The 18400-nt window shown below is 45.6% G+C and overlaps 2 protein-coding genes across 3 annotated transcripts in view; one reads left to right on the top strand and one right to left on the bottom strand.

Moving 5' to 3' along the window:
• The window catches only part of LOC123503189 (FAD-linked sulfhydryl oxidase ALR-like), a 55281-nt gene extending 53961 nt beyond the window's left edge, over positions 1–1320 (bottom strand). Inside the window, exon 1 of one of the 2 annotated variants that reach the window (XR_006674360.1) lies at positions 935–1320. Coding sequence is in view for 1 of the 2 variants with exons in the window: in XM_045252736.1 (XP_045108671.1) it covers positions 935–1072 (138 nt within the window). In the remaining variant the exon portion in view is untranslated. The remainder of the gene's footprint in view (positions 1–934) is intronic. The other variant, XM_045252736.1, reaches the window with a different exon arrangement.
• A 5163-nt stretch (positions 1321–6483) lies between these two features.
• On the top strand, positions 6484–7918 carry LOC123503146. Its single transcript, XM_045252650.1, has 2 exons — positions 6484–6885; positions 7037–7918. Exons 1-2 carry the CDS (start codon positions 6484–6486, stop codon positions 7916–7918), a joined length of 1284 nt encoding a protein of 427 aa, XP_045108585.1.
• The last annotated feature ends 10482 nt before the right edge of the window (positions 7919–18400 follow it).

Genomic DNA, 18400 nt, shown 5'->3' with positions numbered 1-18400 from the left:
TTACTGAAAATGTTATAAATAGTAAGAACAACCACCAAAGGGTGGCCAAAGCCATTGTAGTGAAAATTCCGTAGACTTTTTAAAAGGAATTTCTTCCCATTATTCCAAAAATACGCTTATCCGACGCACCTCATGTTCCCCACCCGAAACCCAGCATTCCTACCTGTCCCCAAGCTTGTTGGGGGCGGTAGGGAAGAGTATGGGCATAAAATAGAATTATACCGATCCTGAGTCCTTGCTTTAAATATTTCATATATACATAACTAGAAGATTAATTTTATCACATCACTTCCTAATCTGGAAATTTTAGTTGACACTAGCTTAAAATTCTATTATCACACCAGATTAATTGTGAATAGAGCAAATGATCTTGCATCTAACTCACTGTCATCCACATCATAATTGCCTGGAAAATTCACGACGCAAGTTTCCACAACCCACACTCCTCTATTAGTGCGTGTTTTCACATTAAGTACATAGGAGACATGAAATTACTTAACTCCTCTAGACACTGAACTGATTGCATTAGTAGACTGCAAAACTATAACTAACTCTCTAAATTTGTACCCAATCAAAACCTCTCATCAGAGCCAACATGAGTAGATAGTACTACAACAATTTCGTTCCAAGTCACTCAGCCCTTTCTGAAATGTTCGACCTCAGCACTAACCACACCACCGGAGGACATGGCTATTATATAAAGATATCACAATGCAATAGTGAACTGACAGATTTTTCTCAGCAAGAACAATGACTGGAACTTCTTTACACCTGACAGCAACGAGTCATCACTCTGCACACTGAAATCAAATCACCCCTTCATTACTATTTGGGACACATGCTGTTTTATATCTCGGTAATGTATACAGGTGCACCTGTTTAGGACACCCCTACCCCAAGTGCTCGGTGACAAGAGGCGAGGCTTGCGTCATACCTTACCCGGCCTGGCTGCCTCCTCCCCACGGGTCCGCTGACTCTTCATCCACGACCTGAAGTCCACACACGTCCTGCAGGGCTTAGCAGGGCTGGTTGGTATGGGATCGGTGTCTGCAGGAGCGTGTCTCCCCTCCATGACTCGAAGGACAGGGGCCGCAGTGCCACAACCGAGTTTCTACCACTAGAGTCACCTGCTTCGGTCCTTCCACGGTCTTCCTATGCAGGATTTGTATTCAAGTTCAGTATTTTCGACTTATTCACTCTTTCAAAAGTAGATTGTCCCACTTAACTGCTCTCTGTAACAAGGTGTTTCACGTGTATGCCTAGTACCCAGACAGACTGCCGGGTTATTACATCATACAGAATGAACACGAACTGACCTGCTGATGCTAACGATGATGATCATCCTCTGCTGATCTTGAGCTTCACGGTAACGGTGGTCGAAGGCGTGATTCTTGTCAGGTTCTCTACCAACTTCTGTACATAGTAGGGGAATAGAAGATGAAGAAAAAAGAAAACCATACAACTCACCATACGACTACACCATGCATACTACATGCAGTACTGTGCGTGAAGCTACATTTTAGCACATCATTGTACCTGTAGATGCTCAACATCAACTTATATTTTAACAGACTTCTTTTCTTTGTGTATATTTTGTAATTTCAAACGAAAGTGTAAGACGTGACTTGTGCTGATGAGGGCATGAATGAGTCTTTTTGGCTTCTGTTATGTATAATATGTAGCCAGTGTTACTGACTGTATGAACATCCGAGAAAATTCTCGACGCTGGTCTGGGAAGGATCTGCTGGTGATGCAACCCACTCAGTCACTAAACGTACCTTTCCCGATTACACCGTTGTCTTGTTTCTTCAGGAAAGGAACTCAGATATCTTGCGTTCTGGGCGATACACCAACTCTTCAGACTTGACTTGCTTTGTATGACTGCCATATTCAGCTACACAGTATTCCTATTGCTACATTTCACGCCAGGCGCTGGTCGCACGCTAATAAGTAGGTACACGAATAAAAATATACCATTACCTAACTATAGTCTATCTATAGTGGATAGAAAGACTTAGCTACTCTTACATTCTACAGGAGGAGTGACTCACACATAACTTAAGAATTAATGTTGTTTTGCGAGGAGCTAAATAAACGCACCGAGACTTCTATCTTACAAATGTGAGAGTGAGTGAGCGAGGGAAACGGGGCATCTTTTCCAGCCGCTGTGGAGGCTTGAGTTCAGTGACGTGATGCAAACAGCTTAGCCTCAACCAATGAAAGGATCTGACTTATAAAAAAAAAATAAATAAATAAGATAAAATAATAAATAGATAAATAAATAAAATAGATAAATAAATAGTAATAAATAAATAAATAAATAACTGCCTGTACCTGAATACCTCTGCTGGTCTGTTAGATTTATCTGGCCAAGGCTTCACTTCCCCACACCTCTCCCCTGAGCTTCCACCGTCTAGTATTTACATCATGTCCAGTTTTATTTGTTATTTTCTTATTACAACAGTAACTGTGCACTTCATCCTCCCTCTCTCTCTCTCTCTCTCTCTCTCTCTCTCTCTCTCTCTCTCTCTCTCTCTCAGTCTGACCTCGACCCTCACGCCGTGAGGGTGCTCGCTTCATAGCTCAGGTCACCACGAGGTCCTGTAGTATACTCGCTTGGCCGAGCCTTATTCTGCGACAAGAGGCCCCTCCAGTGCACGGAGGTCATGGCTGACGGTGATTGTGCAACTATAGCAATGGAGGCGAGCTGCAATAGAGTGGACAAGCGCCCCCCTGACTCTGAGGAAGCCATGGAGGATAGTGGATTTACAACGATAGTGCGGAACAAAAAGAAAGGAAAATACAATGAGGAAAGTGCCAGTGTTTGTGAAAGCCAGACAAGCCAACCTTCAACAGCATCCAACGGCGCCTTCAGGAAAGAATACAGGCTAACTTTTCCCAGGGGCATGACGCCTAGGGACAGGTCCATCTGGATACAAGAAGTAGCCAGTCGACACCGTAATCTATCTGTGCTTCCTAGACTAACTGCATCAACCATCGTTGCGGTGACCAGCGATCCCGACACCAGGAAGTTCCTCATGGAAGTGGGCCATCCACACAAAGGCGCTACCATCAGGCTGACGGAAATAACGGAGGAAAACAAGCACACTAAGGTGATAATCAAGAATTATCCGTCGTGGCTTCCGCTGGAGTATGTGCAGGACCACCCCTCTATTATGTAGGCGAAAAGAAACACACACAAACACTCGGAGGTGCCCCGCAATCAAGTTATTGCGATGTGGGAGGAGAGCCTCCCACATACCTGCGCTTGCCAGGAGTACAGGAATGCAAGGTGGACAGATTCGTGGGAAAGCCAGCCTTTTGTGGAAACTGTCAGCGGTGGGGACACAAGGTATGGCAGTGTGATAATAGAGTGAAGTGTGGGTTTTGTTCTGGAGGACATGACACCAAAATGTGCAAGGACCGCATCGCACAGGGTGAAATAATTGTGCCGAGGTGTCCCAACTGCCATCAGGAGCACAACGCATGGAGCCCACGATGTCCCATGAGACCTGACGCGGGGCGCCTGAATCGCGACTCAGGGAGGTCGAACCCCTTCCACCACCACCACCGCCACAACGGATTACTGAGCTAAGCTTCCCAGCCTTGGCCGCTCCCTTGGGGGAGCGTTCTTCATCCCTAAGGACCCCAACCCTTCTTAAGCCCCAGACCGATCCCGCAGTGAAGGGTCATAACGCTCCTCCCACCGAACTCCATGAGCCGGCCAGCCCACCCCTCCTGCCCCACCCGTCACCGCCCGACGCCTCGCCGAGTGGACAACGTACTCGGGTGACACCACAGGCCACACCCGACACCGCCCTCGAGAAGGAGATGAAGGCACTGAAAGAGGAGGTGAGAGCTGAAACTAACACAGGCTACACTATAGAAAGAGAACCAGGACCTTAGAAGCATCGTCACGTCAATGCAAACGGTGGTGACAGAGGTGCTGAGCATGAAAGCTTTATTGGTGCAGGCACTCGCCAGTGGAGTGACTGGGGGGCAACAACACAGTGAACCTTGCGCTCCTACACTAGAAAAGGACACTGACGAGCACAAAACTGAAAAGCGTGAGTCAGCCATGAACAAACAGCGGCATCACGGTGGGAGACTGATGAAGAGCGACCCAGTGTGCCTGAACCTGACACCTGACCAGCAGCCCTATGCACCCACCAAGCCCAGAAACGAAATAGACCTCTCTAGTCGGCGACAGAAGGAACGCGAAACACAACCATCATGGAACTGACAGTCTTGCAGTGGAATATCCATGGTTTGGTGAGTAAGGCAACGAACCTCCTGCAATATATACACACTCACAACACAGCAGTCATTGTCCTGCAGGAAACATTAGCGACGGACGCATCCACCATGAGGCTGGGACCAGCTCTTTCAGCAGCCATACCAGCTAGGAGGCCCCAGAGGGCTGATCACACTTGTGAGAAAAGACATTCCTGCCACCCTGACGGACAACCCACAGGACCTGGGGGAGCAAGTTGACTCTTTAGGGGTCACTGTACATATCGGCCATGCCACCAAGATAGACATCTACAACGTATATTGCCGTCAGCGGTCAACTCTAAACCTGCAGCCTGTGATGGAGAACAATGGTGGGAGGACAACGGTGCTCAGTGGAGATTTCAATGCACACCACAACGCCCTGGAGCCGTGGAACACCGGCCTCGGCAACCAGCGGGGGCGACACATCACACAGGTGCTTCGAGAATTCCCAGAGGTGACGATCCTGGGTGCCCCACACCCCACACACATCGCGGGTGGGCGGCTCGACCTCACCCTCATTGCGAATGGGGGAGGGCAGCAGGTCGAGATGCACAGTATACCTGAGCTGCTGAGTGACCACTGGGCGCAAGGGTACTCCATCCCCGTCGCTGTGCACGGCAACGAAGAGGCCTCCTCGCCGAGGAAGAAATGGGCGACACACAAGGCCGACTGGCGGGTCTTCACCGCCCACATGAACGGCTGGTATCGAGCCTATCAGGTGCCCCAGTCAGTGCACGCCTTCGCTGATGACCTCACAGCTGCCATCCACGCTGCAGCAGACGCCTCCATGCCCTCACGGGAAAAAGAAGTACAACCCCAACAAACCGTATCTGTGGTACTATGATGATCGGGTAAAGTTCCTGACTAGGGTGAGCCGCCGCCTAACCAAGCTGTACCGGGCGACCAGGAGCGAGGTAGACAAGACGAACCTCCAGGAGTGGACCACGTACGCGAGGGAACAGCTCAACCTCATCAGGGAGGAGAAGTGGCTCAAATCTATGGAAGGACTTGGACAGGGCACCAGCATGACAGAGGTTTGGCGGAAAATAAACTGCGTGCGTGGAAAATGCAGCCCATCCCAACCCAGCAGGGAAGGCGGAAGAGTTGATGCAAGAGTATATGCGGTCCACCACAAACGGTCTGCCACATCAACTCAAGGAAACAAAGCACAGGCTTGACCCGGCACGCCTGCAAGTTGTTGTGACAGCTACCTCACTGCCAGACGACACAGATCAGCCGATCACCAGAGAGGAGCTACTAAGAGCAAGGAGGATGAGCAGCGACACGGCGCCAGGCGAAGACGGAATAACATACTCCATGCTAAATGCCGTCTGCAACGTAGAAGGAGACCCCCTGCTCCGTCTTTTCAACATGTCTCTGACCCAGGGTGTGCTGCCAGGAGTGTGGACCACAGCCACAATCGTCCCTGTACCCAAGCAAGGAGAGGACGATAAATACAGACCAATAAGCCTCACCTCAACCCTCTGCAAAATGCTTGAACGCATCCTCCTGGCCAGGCTGCAGTACAAAATAGGAAAATTCAGCACAGGAGTGAATGGCTATATTCGGCACAGAAGCACTGCAAACTGCCTGGCAAATTACGTCGCCAACAGCTCTGCGAAAACAGCAGTATTCGTTGATATAGAGAAGGCTTTTGACAGAGCCCAGCCACTCGTCATCCTGGAGGAACTGAGCAAGCTAGGAGTCAAGGGGAGGCTCCTTGGGTGGATACAACGCTATCTAACCGACAGAAGAGCTCGAGTCATGTTCCAGGGCAGGGCGTCACAATACTACACCCTCGAAAATGGGACGCCACAGGGAGGAGTCATTAGCCCCACTCTGTTCAACGTGCTCATGAACACCCTGGCCACTCTTCCTTATCCAGACGGGACGCAACACCTAAGTTATGCTGACGACATTGTGCTTCAGACGGCTGGAAGGGACTCTGCTGCAAGAATGCAGGTCTCCCTTGACATGATGACAGCGAAGTGTGAAGACATCGGCTTCACTATCTCGCACTGTAAAACCAAAGCGATGGCCAAAACACGCACCGCGCCACAGATCAACCTACGTCTCTAAGGACAGCCAGTAGCTTGGGACACCACGCATCGCTACCTTGGTGTTACCATCTCAAAAAACGGCAGCTGCATGGCAGAAATACAGCACCTTAGGGAGAAATGCTGCATTAGAAACAGAATCATCAAGGCGATGTCGTGGAGGGGCATGGGGGCGTCGCGTAGAGTGATCCTACATATGTACAAAACTCTAGTGAGAACAGTGATTGACTATGCGAGCCCTGTTCTTCTCAACATGACTGACAGGGACGCTAGAGCCCTGGAGACGATACAAAACGAAGCGCTACGCTATGTCCTGGGTGCACCAAAGTGGACCAAGACAGAGAATCTGAGGGCTGAGGCTCAGGTACCTTCACTGGCTGACAGAGTGAAGTACATGACAGCCAACCTTACTCTCAAGACGTCCGTGAGGGCCGACCATCCTGACAATGTCCACGCCTTGCTGCAACGTCATCATGAGGAACATCGAGGAGGAGGAAGGTGGATCACCAGTGCAGCAGCCGCTCTTTGCGCCCACGGAGTGTCATGGGAGGAGGTACGTCACGCCTCTGCCACCCAGGCCGCCGTGGGAGGAGCCACCTCTTTGCACAACTGTCAGACTCCCTAGACAGAAAAAGAAGGACCTAAGTAACGCCGAGCTCCGTCAACAAGGCCTCCAAGCTGTATATGAAGGTTGGCGACCACAGACAGCAGCCTACTTCACCGATGGCTCCTCTGATTCACAGACCGGCAAGTCAGGTGCCGCCTTTGTTTGCGTGGCGAGAGGAGAAGGCACACAAGGAGGCGACACTACCACGACCACCTCGGCTGCGCGCACCACAGATCACTCGTCGTCCACCCAAACGGAGCTCGCTGCAATACACATGGCACTTGAACACGCCCACACCTCACACACTTTACATGTGCTCATCAACACAGACTCCATGACAGCCATACACTCCTTACGCACACAACACGGCGAAAACCAACACCTGACACACGCCATACACACAGCGGCCAGAAGCCTCCACAACAGCGGCAGACTCGTCACCATCAACTGGATACCATCACACGTGGGCATCAGAAACAATGAGAGGGCCGACACGCTGGCCAAGCAAGGCGCCCACCTCCCATTGGTGACCATCAACATACCCCGGAGCTTACGTCAACTTCAAGGCAAAATAAGACATAGCGCGGTGCTCCAGAGACGGAGGCAGGAGCGAGAGGCACAGGCAGGAGACAGCATCAGCGCCCGGTGGTATGCAGAGGTGGCGGCGGCGAGGCCCTGTCAAACAGATCAGGGAGAGAGCAAGAGAATGGAAGTTGTCAGGTCCAGGATACGGCTTGGATACCAGTACGGATGGCAACTTGGCATCGCGGCGACCGACGAGCAAAAGCAGTGTCGCCTGTGTAGAGTGCGTGACGGACACACCCTCCAGCATTATTTAAGAGACTGTCCTCGTGTGCGTCAGCAAAGGGACCAGTGTGCAGTGCCTTCACCAACACTTGCTCAACTAGCCATTCACTTTTTAGACATACTTCCACAGACACTAAGGGTCCACCCTAACTTTTGTGCCATTACCCCTTAACATGACAACTGAAAAGATTACCTTTGACATTGATTAAACTAATTCACTAAGTGACGAGACTGGCCCTTGGCAACATCAGTCTCTTTCACAATGTATGTACGTATGTATGCATGTATATAATATATGTATGTATGTATTGTGAATAAAAGTTCTGAATCTGAATCTGAATCTCTCTCTCTCTCTCTCTCTCTCTCTCTCTCTCTCTCTCTCTCTCTCTCTCTCTCTCTCTCTCTCTCTCTCTCTCTCTCTCTCTCTCTCTCTCTCTCTCTCCCTTTCAGTAGTAATAACCCGAAGCTAAAGCTAGCATAATCCAATTCTGTTCCGGGATATTTTCACTCTTAAAAGGGGAATGTTTACAACAAAAGAACACACAAATAGAATAACGTAGTGGAGCTTGATTTGTAGAAGCTCCGGGCACAGCTGATGCAGCCCACGGTCTCTTTAGTAACTTGAAATGCACCTGCTGCTTTACTCGTATGTTCAAACTTCAGGCACATTCCACAGAGTTGAATCAAATTTCAATATGTTCTTAGCATCTTCCTGGGATTATATATTACGATACAGGCGAGAATATATTATGAAACAGATGCTTGCAAATTGACTGAAAATCTCTAGTAATGTGTGTTCTACTACTACTACTACGACTACTGCTTCTACTACTACTACCACTACTACTATTACTACTAACAACAACACCAACAACAATACTAACAACAACGACGACGATGACAACAATAATTGAGGGTGGTTATGGGGTTCCCGTAGCCTGTATAGTCAGGGCCAAGGATGACCCTGCACGCCCTCTACTGCTCACTCTTCACCTGCTACTGTTGCCTGTGGGTGAGAAATGAAAACCACGCGTACGCACATGAGTTTGGGGGATGAACATGAGGTATATTCCCCGCCCCTTAACTCATCTGCCAGTGTGTGTGTGTGTGTGTGTGTGTGTGTGTGTGTGTGTGTGTGTGTGTGTGTGTGTGTGTGTGTGTGTGTGTGTGTGTGTGTGTGTGTGTGTGTGTGTGTATTTACCTAGTTGTAGTTTTACAGGGCCTGGGCTTTATGCTCATGTGGCTCCGTCTCAATATCTACACTTATCCAATCTTACTTTAAAAGTATGCACACTCGTTGCAGACACTACTTCTTCATTTAAACTGTTCCACGTCTCAATACATCTTTGCGGGAAACTATATTTTTTAACATCTCTCAGACATCTTCCTTTTCTCAGCTTTTTACTATGCGATCTTGTGCTTCGAATGTCATATTCTTCTCTCAGGATCAGTTTCTCATTATCCACTTGGTCCATTCCATTGATCAATTTATAAACTTGTATCAGATCTCCTCTCTCCCTTCTTTGTTCCAGGGTTGGTAGATCCATAGCCTTTAGTCTCTCCTCATATGTCATCCCTTCAAATTCTGGAACCATTCTTGTAGCCATTTTTTGTAGTCTCTCCAACTTCCTTATGTGTTTCTTTTTATGAGGGGTCCACACTACTCCTGCATATTCCAATCTGGGTCTTATTATAGTACTTATCAATTTCTTCATCATTTCTTTGTCCATGTAGTGAAATGCTATTCCAATATTCCTTAGCAAATTATATGTTTCTCTAAAAATTCTATCAATATGGCTTACTGGTTGATTGTTTTCTTCCATCGTCACTCCTAAGTTCTTTTCCTTTTTACTTTCTCCAGTTCTACTCCATCTCCCATCTTATAGATTCCCACGGGTCGTCTTTCACTCTTTCCCATTTCCATGACATGGCTTTTGTTCACATTGAATTCCATTTCCCACTTTTACTCCATTCCCAGATCTTATTTAGGTCTTCTTGCAGTATTTCACAATCCCCTTTTTGCTTTATAACTCTGCACAATTTCGTATCATCTGCAAACAGATTTATGTAGCTGTTCACTCCTTCTGGCATGTCGTTATTATAAATGAGGAAAAGCATTGGTGCCAATACTGACCCCTGTGGCACTCCGCTCTCTACTGCTCTCCACTTGGACTTCATTTCTTTAACTACCGTTCTTATTTATCTCCCCCTCAAATAATTTTCTATTCATCTCAATGTGCTTCCTTTTAAGCCACCCTTTTCCTCTAACTTCCATAGTAATCTTGCATGTGGCACTTTGTCAAACGCCTTTTTTAAATCCAAATAAATACAGTCAACCCATCCCTCTCTCTCTCTCTTGTACACTATCAACTATTCTAAAATAGAAACTCAATAAACTAATTACACACGATCGTCTTTTTCTAAAATCAAATTGGCTATTTCATATTAATTTGTTGTCTTCAAGGAACTCGATCCATGGTTTCTTTATTCTTTCACACATCTTGCATATTACACTAGTTAGTGATACCGGTCTGTAATTTAAAGGTTCTTCCTTCCTTCCGCTCTTATACATGGAAACCACCTCAGCTCTTTTCCATTCTGCTGGTACTGTTCCATTTTCTATTGTGTGTGTGTGTGTGTGTGTGTGTGTGTGTGTGTGTGTGTGTGTGTGTGTGTGTGTGTGTGTGTGTGTGTGTGTGTGTGTGTGTGTGTGTGTGTGTGTGTGTTTCACTGTTTGATCTGCTGCAGTCTGTATGTGTGTGTGTGTGTGTGTGTGTGTGTGTGTGTGTGTGTGTGTGTGTGTGTGTGTGTGTGTGTGTGTGTGTGTGTGTGTGTGTTCACTGTGTTGATCTGTGTGTGTGTGTGTGTGTGTGTGTGTGTGTGTGTGTGTGTGTGTGTGTGTGTGTGTGTGTGTGTGTGTGTGTGTGTGTGTGTGTGTGTGTGTGTGTGTGTGTGTTTTACGTTATAGCCTATAGCGCCTGTAGGTATACTTGAAGAGTTGAATTAGTAACGCAAGCAATTTTGTTTATATTGGTACCCATATCACCACCCAAGCGCATCTTTGGTGCAACCAGCTAGAACCTGTGTATCTTAGTGACATGTAGCTAACCTTAAACCACTCGACAAATGGCAAACTTTTAAAAATTGTACGCATGAACGTCTGCCCGATCCCACGCTGACCACCTTATCCACCACGCCACTGCTTGTGTGTGTGTGTGTGTGTGTGTGTGTGTGTGTGTGTGTGTGTGTGTGTGTGTGTGTGTGTGTGTGTGTGTGTGTGTGTTAAATGACCTTTCCTCACTACCATCTCCATCAATGGAGATGGAGTAGGCAGTAGTCACCTGCCGCCCGGTGGAATACTCCAGGAGAGGTACTTACGGGGATGTAGGCAGTGCTGCAGACTGAGTGATTCCCCGTGTCCTCTCTTCCCGGTTCCCTTTGTGGTCTCATTTATACAATTGAGCAGCTGCAGCCTGCCCTCTAAAGACAACTTCTACTACTTCCTACACTACACTACAACACCTTACACTTTTACACTCTCTTCAAATCAAAATTTAATAATGGCTTCACCACGCCCTGCCTCGGAGTCCCCCTCTGGGGAGGGGACCATAAATGTCCCCAGGTCGGACTGCCCTCTGCTGTCGACCTTGGGTGTCTTGACACTTCATCTAATACTTTCACTATCAATTTCTGCAACATTCGTGGCCTTCGTTCTAATTTTCAATCTGTGGAACACCACCTCTCCTCTACTAAACCTCATCTTCTCTTCCTAACTGAAACACAGTTGTCTGTGACTACTGACAGCAGCCCTTTTCTGTTCCCTCCTACTTGCTCTATCCTCATTTTCAATCCAAAGCTGGATGTTGCGCATACGTGCGTAACGACACCACTTGCTCTCGTGCCCACAATCTTGAATCTTCAGAATTTTCTACCATCTGGCTAAGACTTCAATGTCACTCTCTAACTAAATTCATCTGTGCTGTATACCTCTCACCTAATTCCTCTGACTATGTAAAATTCTTTGACTATTTGACTTCCAAGGTGGAGCACATCTTATCTCACTTTCCTTTGCTGAGATCTCCATTTTAGGGATTTCAATGTTCACCACCAGCTTTGGCTTTCATCTTCTTTCACTGACCAACCTGGTGAACAAACCTTCAACTTTGCTATCCTTCATGACCTAGAGCAGCTAGTGAAGTTCCCTACCCGTATTCCTGACCGCCTTGGAGACACGCCCAACATTCTTGATCTTTTCCTAACCTCCAACCCTTCTGCTTACTCTGTTAAACTTTCCTCTCCGTTGGGCTCCTCCGACCACAATCTAATTTCCGTTACCAGTTCTATCACTCCAGTGCAGCCTCAGGACCCGCCTAAGCGGAGGTGCTTCTGGCATTTTAACTCTGCTAAGTGGGAGGAACTAAGGCAGTACTATTCTGATTTCCTTGGGATGATTATTGTTTTCATGTCAGAGATCCTTCTCTTTGTGCCGAGCGCATAACAGAGGTGATTATCTCTGGCATGGAGCTATACATTCCTCATACTTTCTCTAACCCTAAAGCTAAAAAGCCTTGGTTTAACTCTGCTTGTTCTCGTGCTGTCAATGATAGAGAGGCGGCTCACAAACGGTTCCGTAGCCATCCAACTGCTGAAACTCATGCCCTATATATTTCTGCCCGTAATCATGCCAAATCTATTCTCCAACTTACTAAAAACTCTTTCATCAATAGAAAATGTCAAAGTCTTTCCAATTCTAACTCCTCTCGAGATTTCTGGCATCTAGCCAATAATATCTCTAACAACTTTACTTCTTCGTCTTTCCCTCCTTTACTTCATCCAGATGGCTCTACAGCTGTCTCTTCTTTTTCTAAAGCTGAACTCTTCGCTCAAACCTTTGCTACCAACTCAACTTTGGATGATTCTGGGCATATTCCTCCTACTCCTCCACCCTCTGACTACTTCATCCCTAAAATTAAAATTCTTTATAAAGACGTTTTCCTGGCCCTCTCTGGCCTTGATTCTCGGAAGGCTTACGGTCCGGATGGAGTCCCTCCTGTTGTTCTCAAAACTGTGCTTCCGAACTCGCTCACTGCCTGGTCAAACTCTTTCATCTGTGTCTCTACTTCTATTTATCCTTCTTGCTGGAAGTTTGCTCACATTCAACCTGTCCCTAAAAAAGGTGACCACTCCAATCCTTCTAACTACCGCCCTATAGCTTTGATTTCCTGCCTTTCTAAAGCCTTTGAGTCTATCCTTAATAGGAAGATAATGAGGCATCTATCAGCTCACAACCTTCTCTCTGATTGCCAGTATGGTTTCCGTAAAGGCAGATCTACTGGTGATCTTCTTACTTTCCTAACTGAATCTTGGTCATCCTCTTTAGGGACTTCGGTGAAACCTTTGCTGTCGGCCTTGACATATCGAAAGCCTTCGATAGAGTCTGGCACAAATCTTTAATTTCTAAACTACCCTCCTACGGATTCTATCCTTCTCTCTGTACCTTCATCTCCAGTTTCCTTTCCGATCGTTCTATTGCTGCTGTAGTAGACGGTCACTGTTCTTCCCTAAAACTATCAACAGTGGTGTTCCACAGGGTTCTGTCCTATCACCCACTCTCTTTCTATTATTCATCAATGATCTCCTAAATCTGACTCAATGCCCTATCCACTCCTATGCTGATGATACCACCCTGCATTATTCAACAGCGTTCAACAGACGCCCAACCCAACAACAATTAAATGACTCAAGGCGAGATGCTATAGGACGCCTAACTTCTGATCTTTCACTTGTTTCTGATTGGGGCAGAGAAAACCTGGTTTTGTTCAATGCCTCAAAACTCAATTTCTACAACTATCTACTCGACATAACCTTCCAGACAACTATCCTCTCTTCTTCAATAACACTCAACTTCCCTCTCCTCTACATTAAACACACTCGGTCTATCCTTCACTAAAAATCTAAACTGGAAATTTCACATCTCTACTCTTGCTAAATCAGCTTCCAAGAAGTTAGGTGTCCTATGGCGTCTTCGTCCATTTTTCTCTCCTCCCAGCTGCTTGCTCTGTACAAGGGCCTTATCCGCCCGTGTATGGAGTATGGCTCCTAAAGCAGTGATTCCCAACTGGTGTGCCGCGGCACCAAGGGGTGCCGTGAGATCTTTTGAGGGTGCCGCCAAAATTCAGGGAAAAATTGCATTAACTTCACTCTCTCTGCTTCTGCTGCTGCTGCACAATTTAGCGATCGAATTTTCAACTTAGCTACTTTTCATTGAATTTGTATAATAATTTGTACTTATGGAAAATTACAATCCAGGAGAACAATACTAATTATATGATTTTGCTGTGTAATAATTGTACGGACACTGGAGAGAACAGCTTGGCGGGAGAGTGGGAGGGAGGGAGGGGAGTGAGGGTTGTAGACTGACGCGTATGACACACGTACAGGGCAGGGCGCACAGCGAGTCGCCACTGGCCAGAGCCCAGAATGTCTCAGTACTGATTGGTGACGCAAAGGAAGCAGAAGGTATGACATATCCTCCTCCCTCAGCTCGTTAGCAATACATACCTGGTATGTATTGCTAACTAGCTGAGTTCGTGAGTCGTTTGTTCATCTTTTTCTTTTTTTTAGTAATTAATTACGAAGTATTAGTAATGAATTTCTCTATGCTTTATAACACCAAAAGCAAAATTTAATAATTTTCTCCTGTAATACCAAATGTAAACACGTCGTAAATTTGTGATCATTTGCAATTCTTGAGATAAGCTAAAACCGTGTTTGTCGCTTTCTACCTAAGTATCAAAAACTAATTTAAGCCTCTATTTTTTTCCTTTTTTTCAGAATACGTCTTATCTGACAACGTCGAGAAAGAAGGATGGATAAGTTCGTTGTGAGGAAGCGAAAAGTACAGGAAGATGAATCTCAAGACCAAATGGTGGCTTCCAGTATTGGTACTGCTTCGGAGTCAAACATTGAAGATGTTCCTGGACCATCTGAATCAAAATGTGAAAAGAGGAAGCACGCATCTCTTTCGAAGAAAAGAACATATGTTGATGCCTATTTAGCATATGGTTTTACTTCAAACAATGATGAAGATAATCCACGCCCTGTGTGTTTAGTTTGTGGAGATACACTCAGCAATGAGGCCATGGTACCTAGTAAGCTCAAGCGGCACCTTAATACCAGACATCCTTTTGTGTCGCAGAAGGACATGGCATATTTTTCTCGTTTGTTAGAAGGGCAAAGTAAGGCGGCTACTAAAATGGTCAAGAGGGTATCAGTAGCCGACACTGCTCTTGAAGCTTCTTTCAGAGTAGCAGAGCTGATAGCAAAGAAGATGAAGCCTCATACAACTGGTGAAGAAATCATTGGCCCTGCATGCAACATAATTGTAGAAACAATGCTTGGCAAAGAAGCTCAGCAACAGATTTCGAAAGTACCTCTTTCCAATAACACCATCAGCCGCAGGATATCTGAAATGTCAACAGATATTAATGAAGAAGTTGTGAAGCAGATAAAATCAAAAAGAAAATTCGCATTGCAAGTAGATGAGAGTACTGACATAGCTGAAAAATGCCAACTGCTTGGGTTTTGCAAATTCATTGACAAGGATATTGTGGAACAGTTTATGTTTTGCAAAGAATTACAGACTACAACCACTGGAGAGGATATCTTCGCGTCTGTAAATTCGTACCTCACTCAACATGGTCTTTCATGGAATTATTGTTGTGGCATATGTACTGATGGTGCACCGTCGATGATCGGGAAGTACAAAGGCTTCATCACCAGAGCATTGAAAGAAAATCCATCTATAATTACAACTCACTGCTTCCTACACAGAGAGGCGTTAGTAGCCAAGACATGTGGAGAAGAGTTGACTGAGGTTTTAAACCAGGCTGTCAAGATGGTTAATTTCATCAAATCCAGGCCACTGAAAAAAAGGGTTTTTCAAAAGATGTGTCAAGAAATGGGTGCGGTTCATATTTCACTGATTTTGCATACTGACATAAGGTGGTTATCAAGGGGTCGTGTACTGAACCGCGTTCTTGAACTCAAAGAAGAATTAAAAACCTTTTTCCAAGAGGAGAGACATGATATATTCATAAAGCTGCTTGAAAATTCTACTTGGTGTTTGAAGCTGTCATATTTGGCAGATATTTTCATGAAGCTGAATGAACTAAATCTCTCAATGCAGGGGAGACTTGAGGGAATTGTAACATCAGTTAACAAGATGAAAGGTTTCCAGAGAAAGTTAAAATCATGGAAGTCGGCTGTTCAGAAAGACGATGTGTCAAACTTCCCTTCTCTTCAACAACCAGGATATAAAGGTCTGGGAACTGTAAAAAATCTGATTCTTAATCACTTGGAACAACTAAGAGAAGCAGTTGATAAGTATTTTCCATCGCTTTCTACAGAGAAGCTCGATTGGATTGTATCACCCTTCGAACTGGCTGACATGGCTGAAGAACAGGACTTCACGGCAATAGAACGTGACGAATTTCTTGATATGTCTGCTGATTCAACACTGAAAGTCAAATTTGAGAAGAGTGACGTGACACTGGCAGCTTTTTGGCATGGAACATCGGGGGAATATCCTAATTTGGCTAAGAAAGCTATTTCTCTACTTTTGCCTTTCTCCACATCGTATCTGTGTGAGCAGGCATTTTCTGCCATGGCAACAATAAAATCGAAACAAAGAAATAGGCTTCTTTCACTTGAGGATGATATGCGGGTGGCATTATCAACAATAAGACCTGATATCAAGAGTTTGTGTTCCAAGCATCAATCGCAAGTTTCACACTAAGTATACATGCATGGTTCACTCTTGTCTATTTGTGTGTATGTCTTGTATCATAGTGTAACACTGTAACTACTTGAATACATTGTGCAACTACTGTAAAACTTGTCACAATTACATATTTGTATTATAATACCATTTTTTGTAATAGCAGGATCAGTGTAAAGAAAATTTTCATATCTATGTATAAGGTGTTGTTACATCGATGCAAAATGTCGAAATGAAAAAAATATCTATAATAAAAAAACAACGGAGATTTTAAATATGTATTTCCTTATAAGGGTGCCGGGAAGTTTTGAAAGGCTTGCCAAGGGTGCCGCAAACTAGAAAAGGTTGGGAACCACTGGAGAGAGAGAGAGAGAGAGAGAGAGAGAGAGAGAGAGAGAGAGAGAGAGAGAGAGAGAGAGAGAGAGAGAGAGAGAGAGAGAGAGAGAGAGAGAGAGAGAGAGAGAGAGAGAGAGAGAGAGAGAGAGAGAGAGAGAGAGAGAGAGAGAGAGAGAGAGAGAGAGAGAGAGAGAGAGAGAGAGAGAGAGAGAGAGAGAGAGAGAGAGAGAGAGAGAGAGAGAGAGAGAGAGAGAGAGAGAGAGAGAGAGAGAGAGAGAGAGAGAGAGAGAGAGAGAGAGAGAGAGAGAGAGAGAGAGAGAGAGAGAGAGAGAGAGAGAGAGAGAGAGAGAGAGAGAGAGAGAGAGAGAGAGAGAGAGAGAGAGAGAGAGAGAGAGAGAGAGAGAGAGAGAGAGAGAGAGAGAGAGAGAGAGAGAGAGAGAGAGAGAGAGAGAGAGAGAGAGAGAGAGAGAGAGAGAGAGAGAGAGAGAGAGAGAGAGAGAGAGAGAGAGAGAGAGAGAGAGAGAGAGAGAGAGAGAGAGAGAGAGAGAGAGAGAGAGAGAGAGAGAGAGAGAGAGAGAGAGAGAGAGAGAGAGAGAGAGAGAGAGAGAGAGAGAGAGAGAGAGAGAGAGAGAGAGAGAGAGAGAGAGAGAGAGAGAGAGAGAGAGAGAGAGAGAGAGAGAGAGAGAGAGAGAGAGAGAGAGAGAGAGAGAGAGAGAGAGAGAGAGAGAGAGAGAGGATTAGGGCGGGTCGGTAAGGGAGGAAAAATAATAAAGGAAAACAAAAAAAAAAAAAGGAAAAAGGAAAAGTTGGAGGGATAATTTTCATGAAAGTAAGAAAAATAAACGCCGCGGCACTTAGCGTGAGAGAGACACTTAATGGTTGTCGTTATCTTGCCCCATTAAGTTAATCAGCAACATTTGGCCAACTTGTGCAATCTTAACGTGAAGGAAGAAGAGGAAGGACGGAAGGAAAAGATGAATGAGTTCCTTCTTCCCATTCCACGCACGAGGAATAGCAAAACTAAAGAAAGCATTGAAAAGTAAGGAAAAACAGTCATTAATTACTCAAAATAAGAAACTAAGGAGAAAAATAATGAAAAACAGTACATTTTCCACCTTATTGTTATGAAGATAAAAAGAAAAAGCATTTGAAAGCACGGAAAAATATTAGTTTATTATTTTTTTTTGCATACAACCTTAAAAAAAGAAGAAAAAAACGAAGTTGATCATAAAAAACAGCGTACATTTATTGATTCCACCTTGCTGTAAATATAAAATAGAATAAAAGACATTGAAGAGCACGAGAAAAATATTAGGTACTCTTTCTGTAAGTAATATGAGGTCGCTGTGGTACAGTGGAACCATGCATGCTTTGTGGTCCGAGGGGTCTTCAAGCGCACGGGTTCGAATTCTGTCCACGGTCCGAGTGTAGGTTGGGCTTCCTCACTCGGGACAAGGTTTCCTAGCGGGTGGGCTTTGAGATAGGAGGTACCCTAAAAAGTATCCCCTTTAGCCAATAAATTCCCGTGAAAAGCCCACA

The sequence above is a fragment of the Portunus trituberculatus genome, chromosome 13 (assembly GCF_017591435.1).
Source record: "Portunus trituberculatus isolate SZX2019 chromosome 13, ASM1759143v1, whole genome shotgun sequence".
Lineage (NCBI taxonomy): Eukaryota > Metazoa > Arthropoda > Malacostraca > Decapoda > Portunidae > Portunus > Portunus trituberculatus.
The sequence above is the reverse complement of the archived record's forward strand: the minus strand, read 5'-3'. Positions and strand labels throughout refer to the sequence as shown.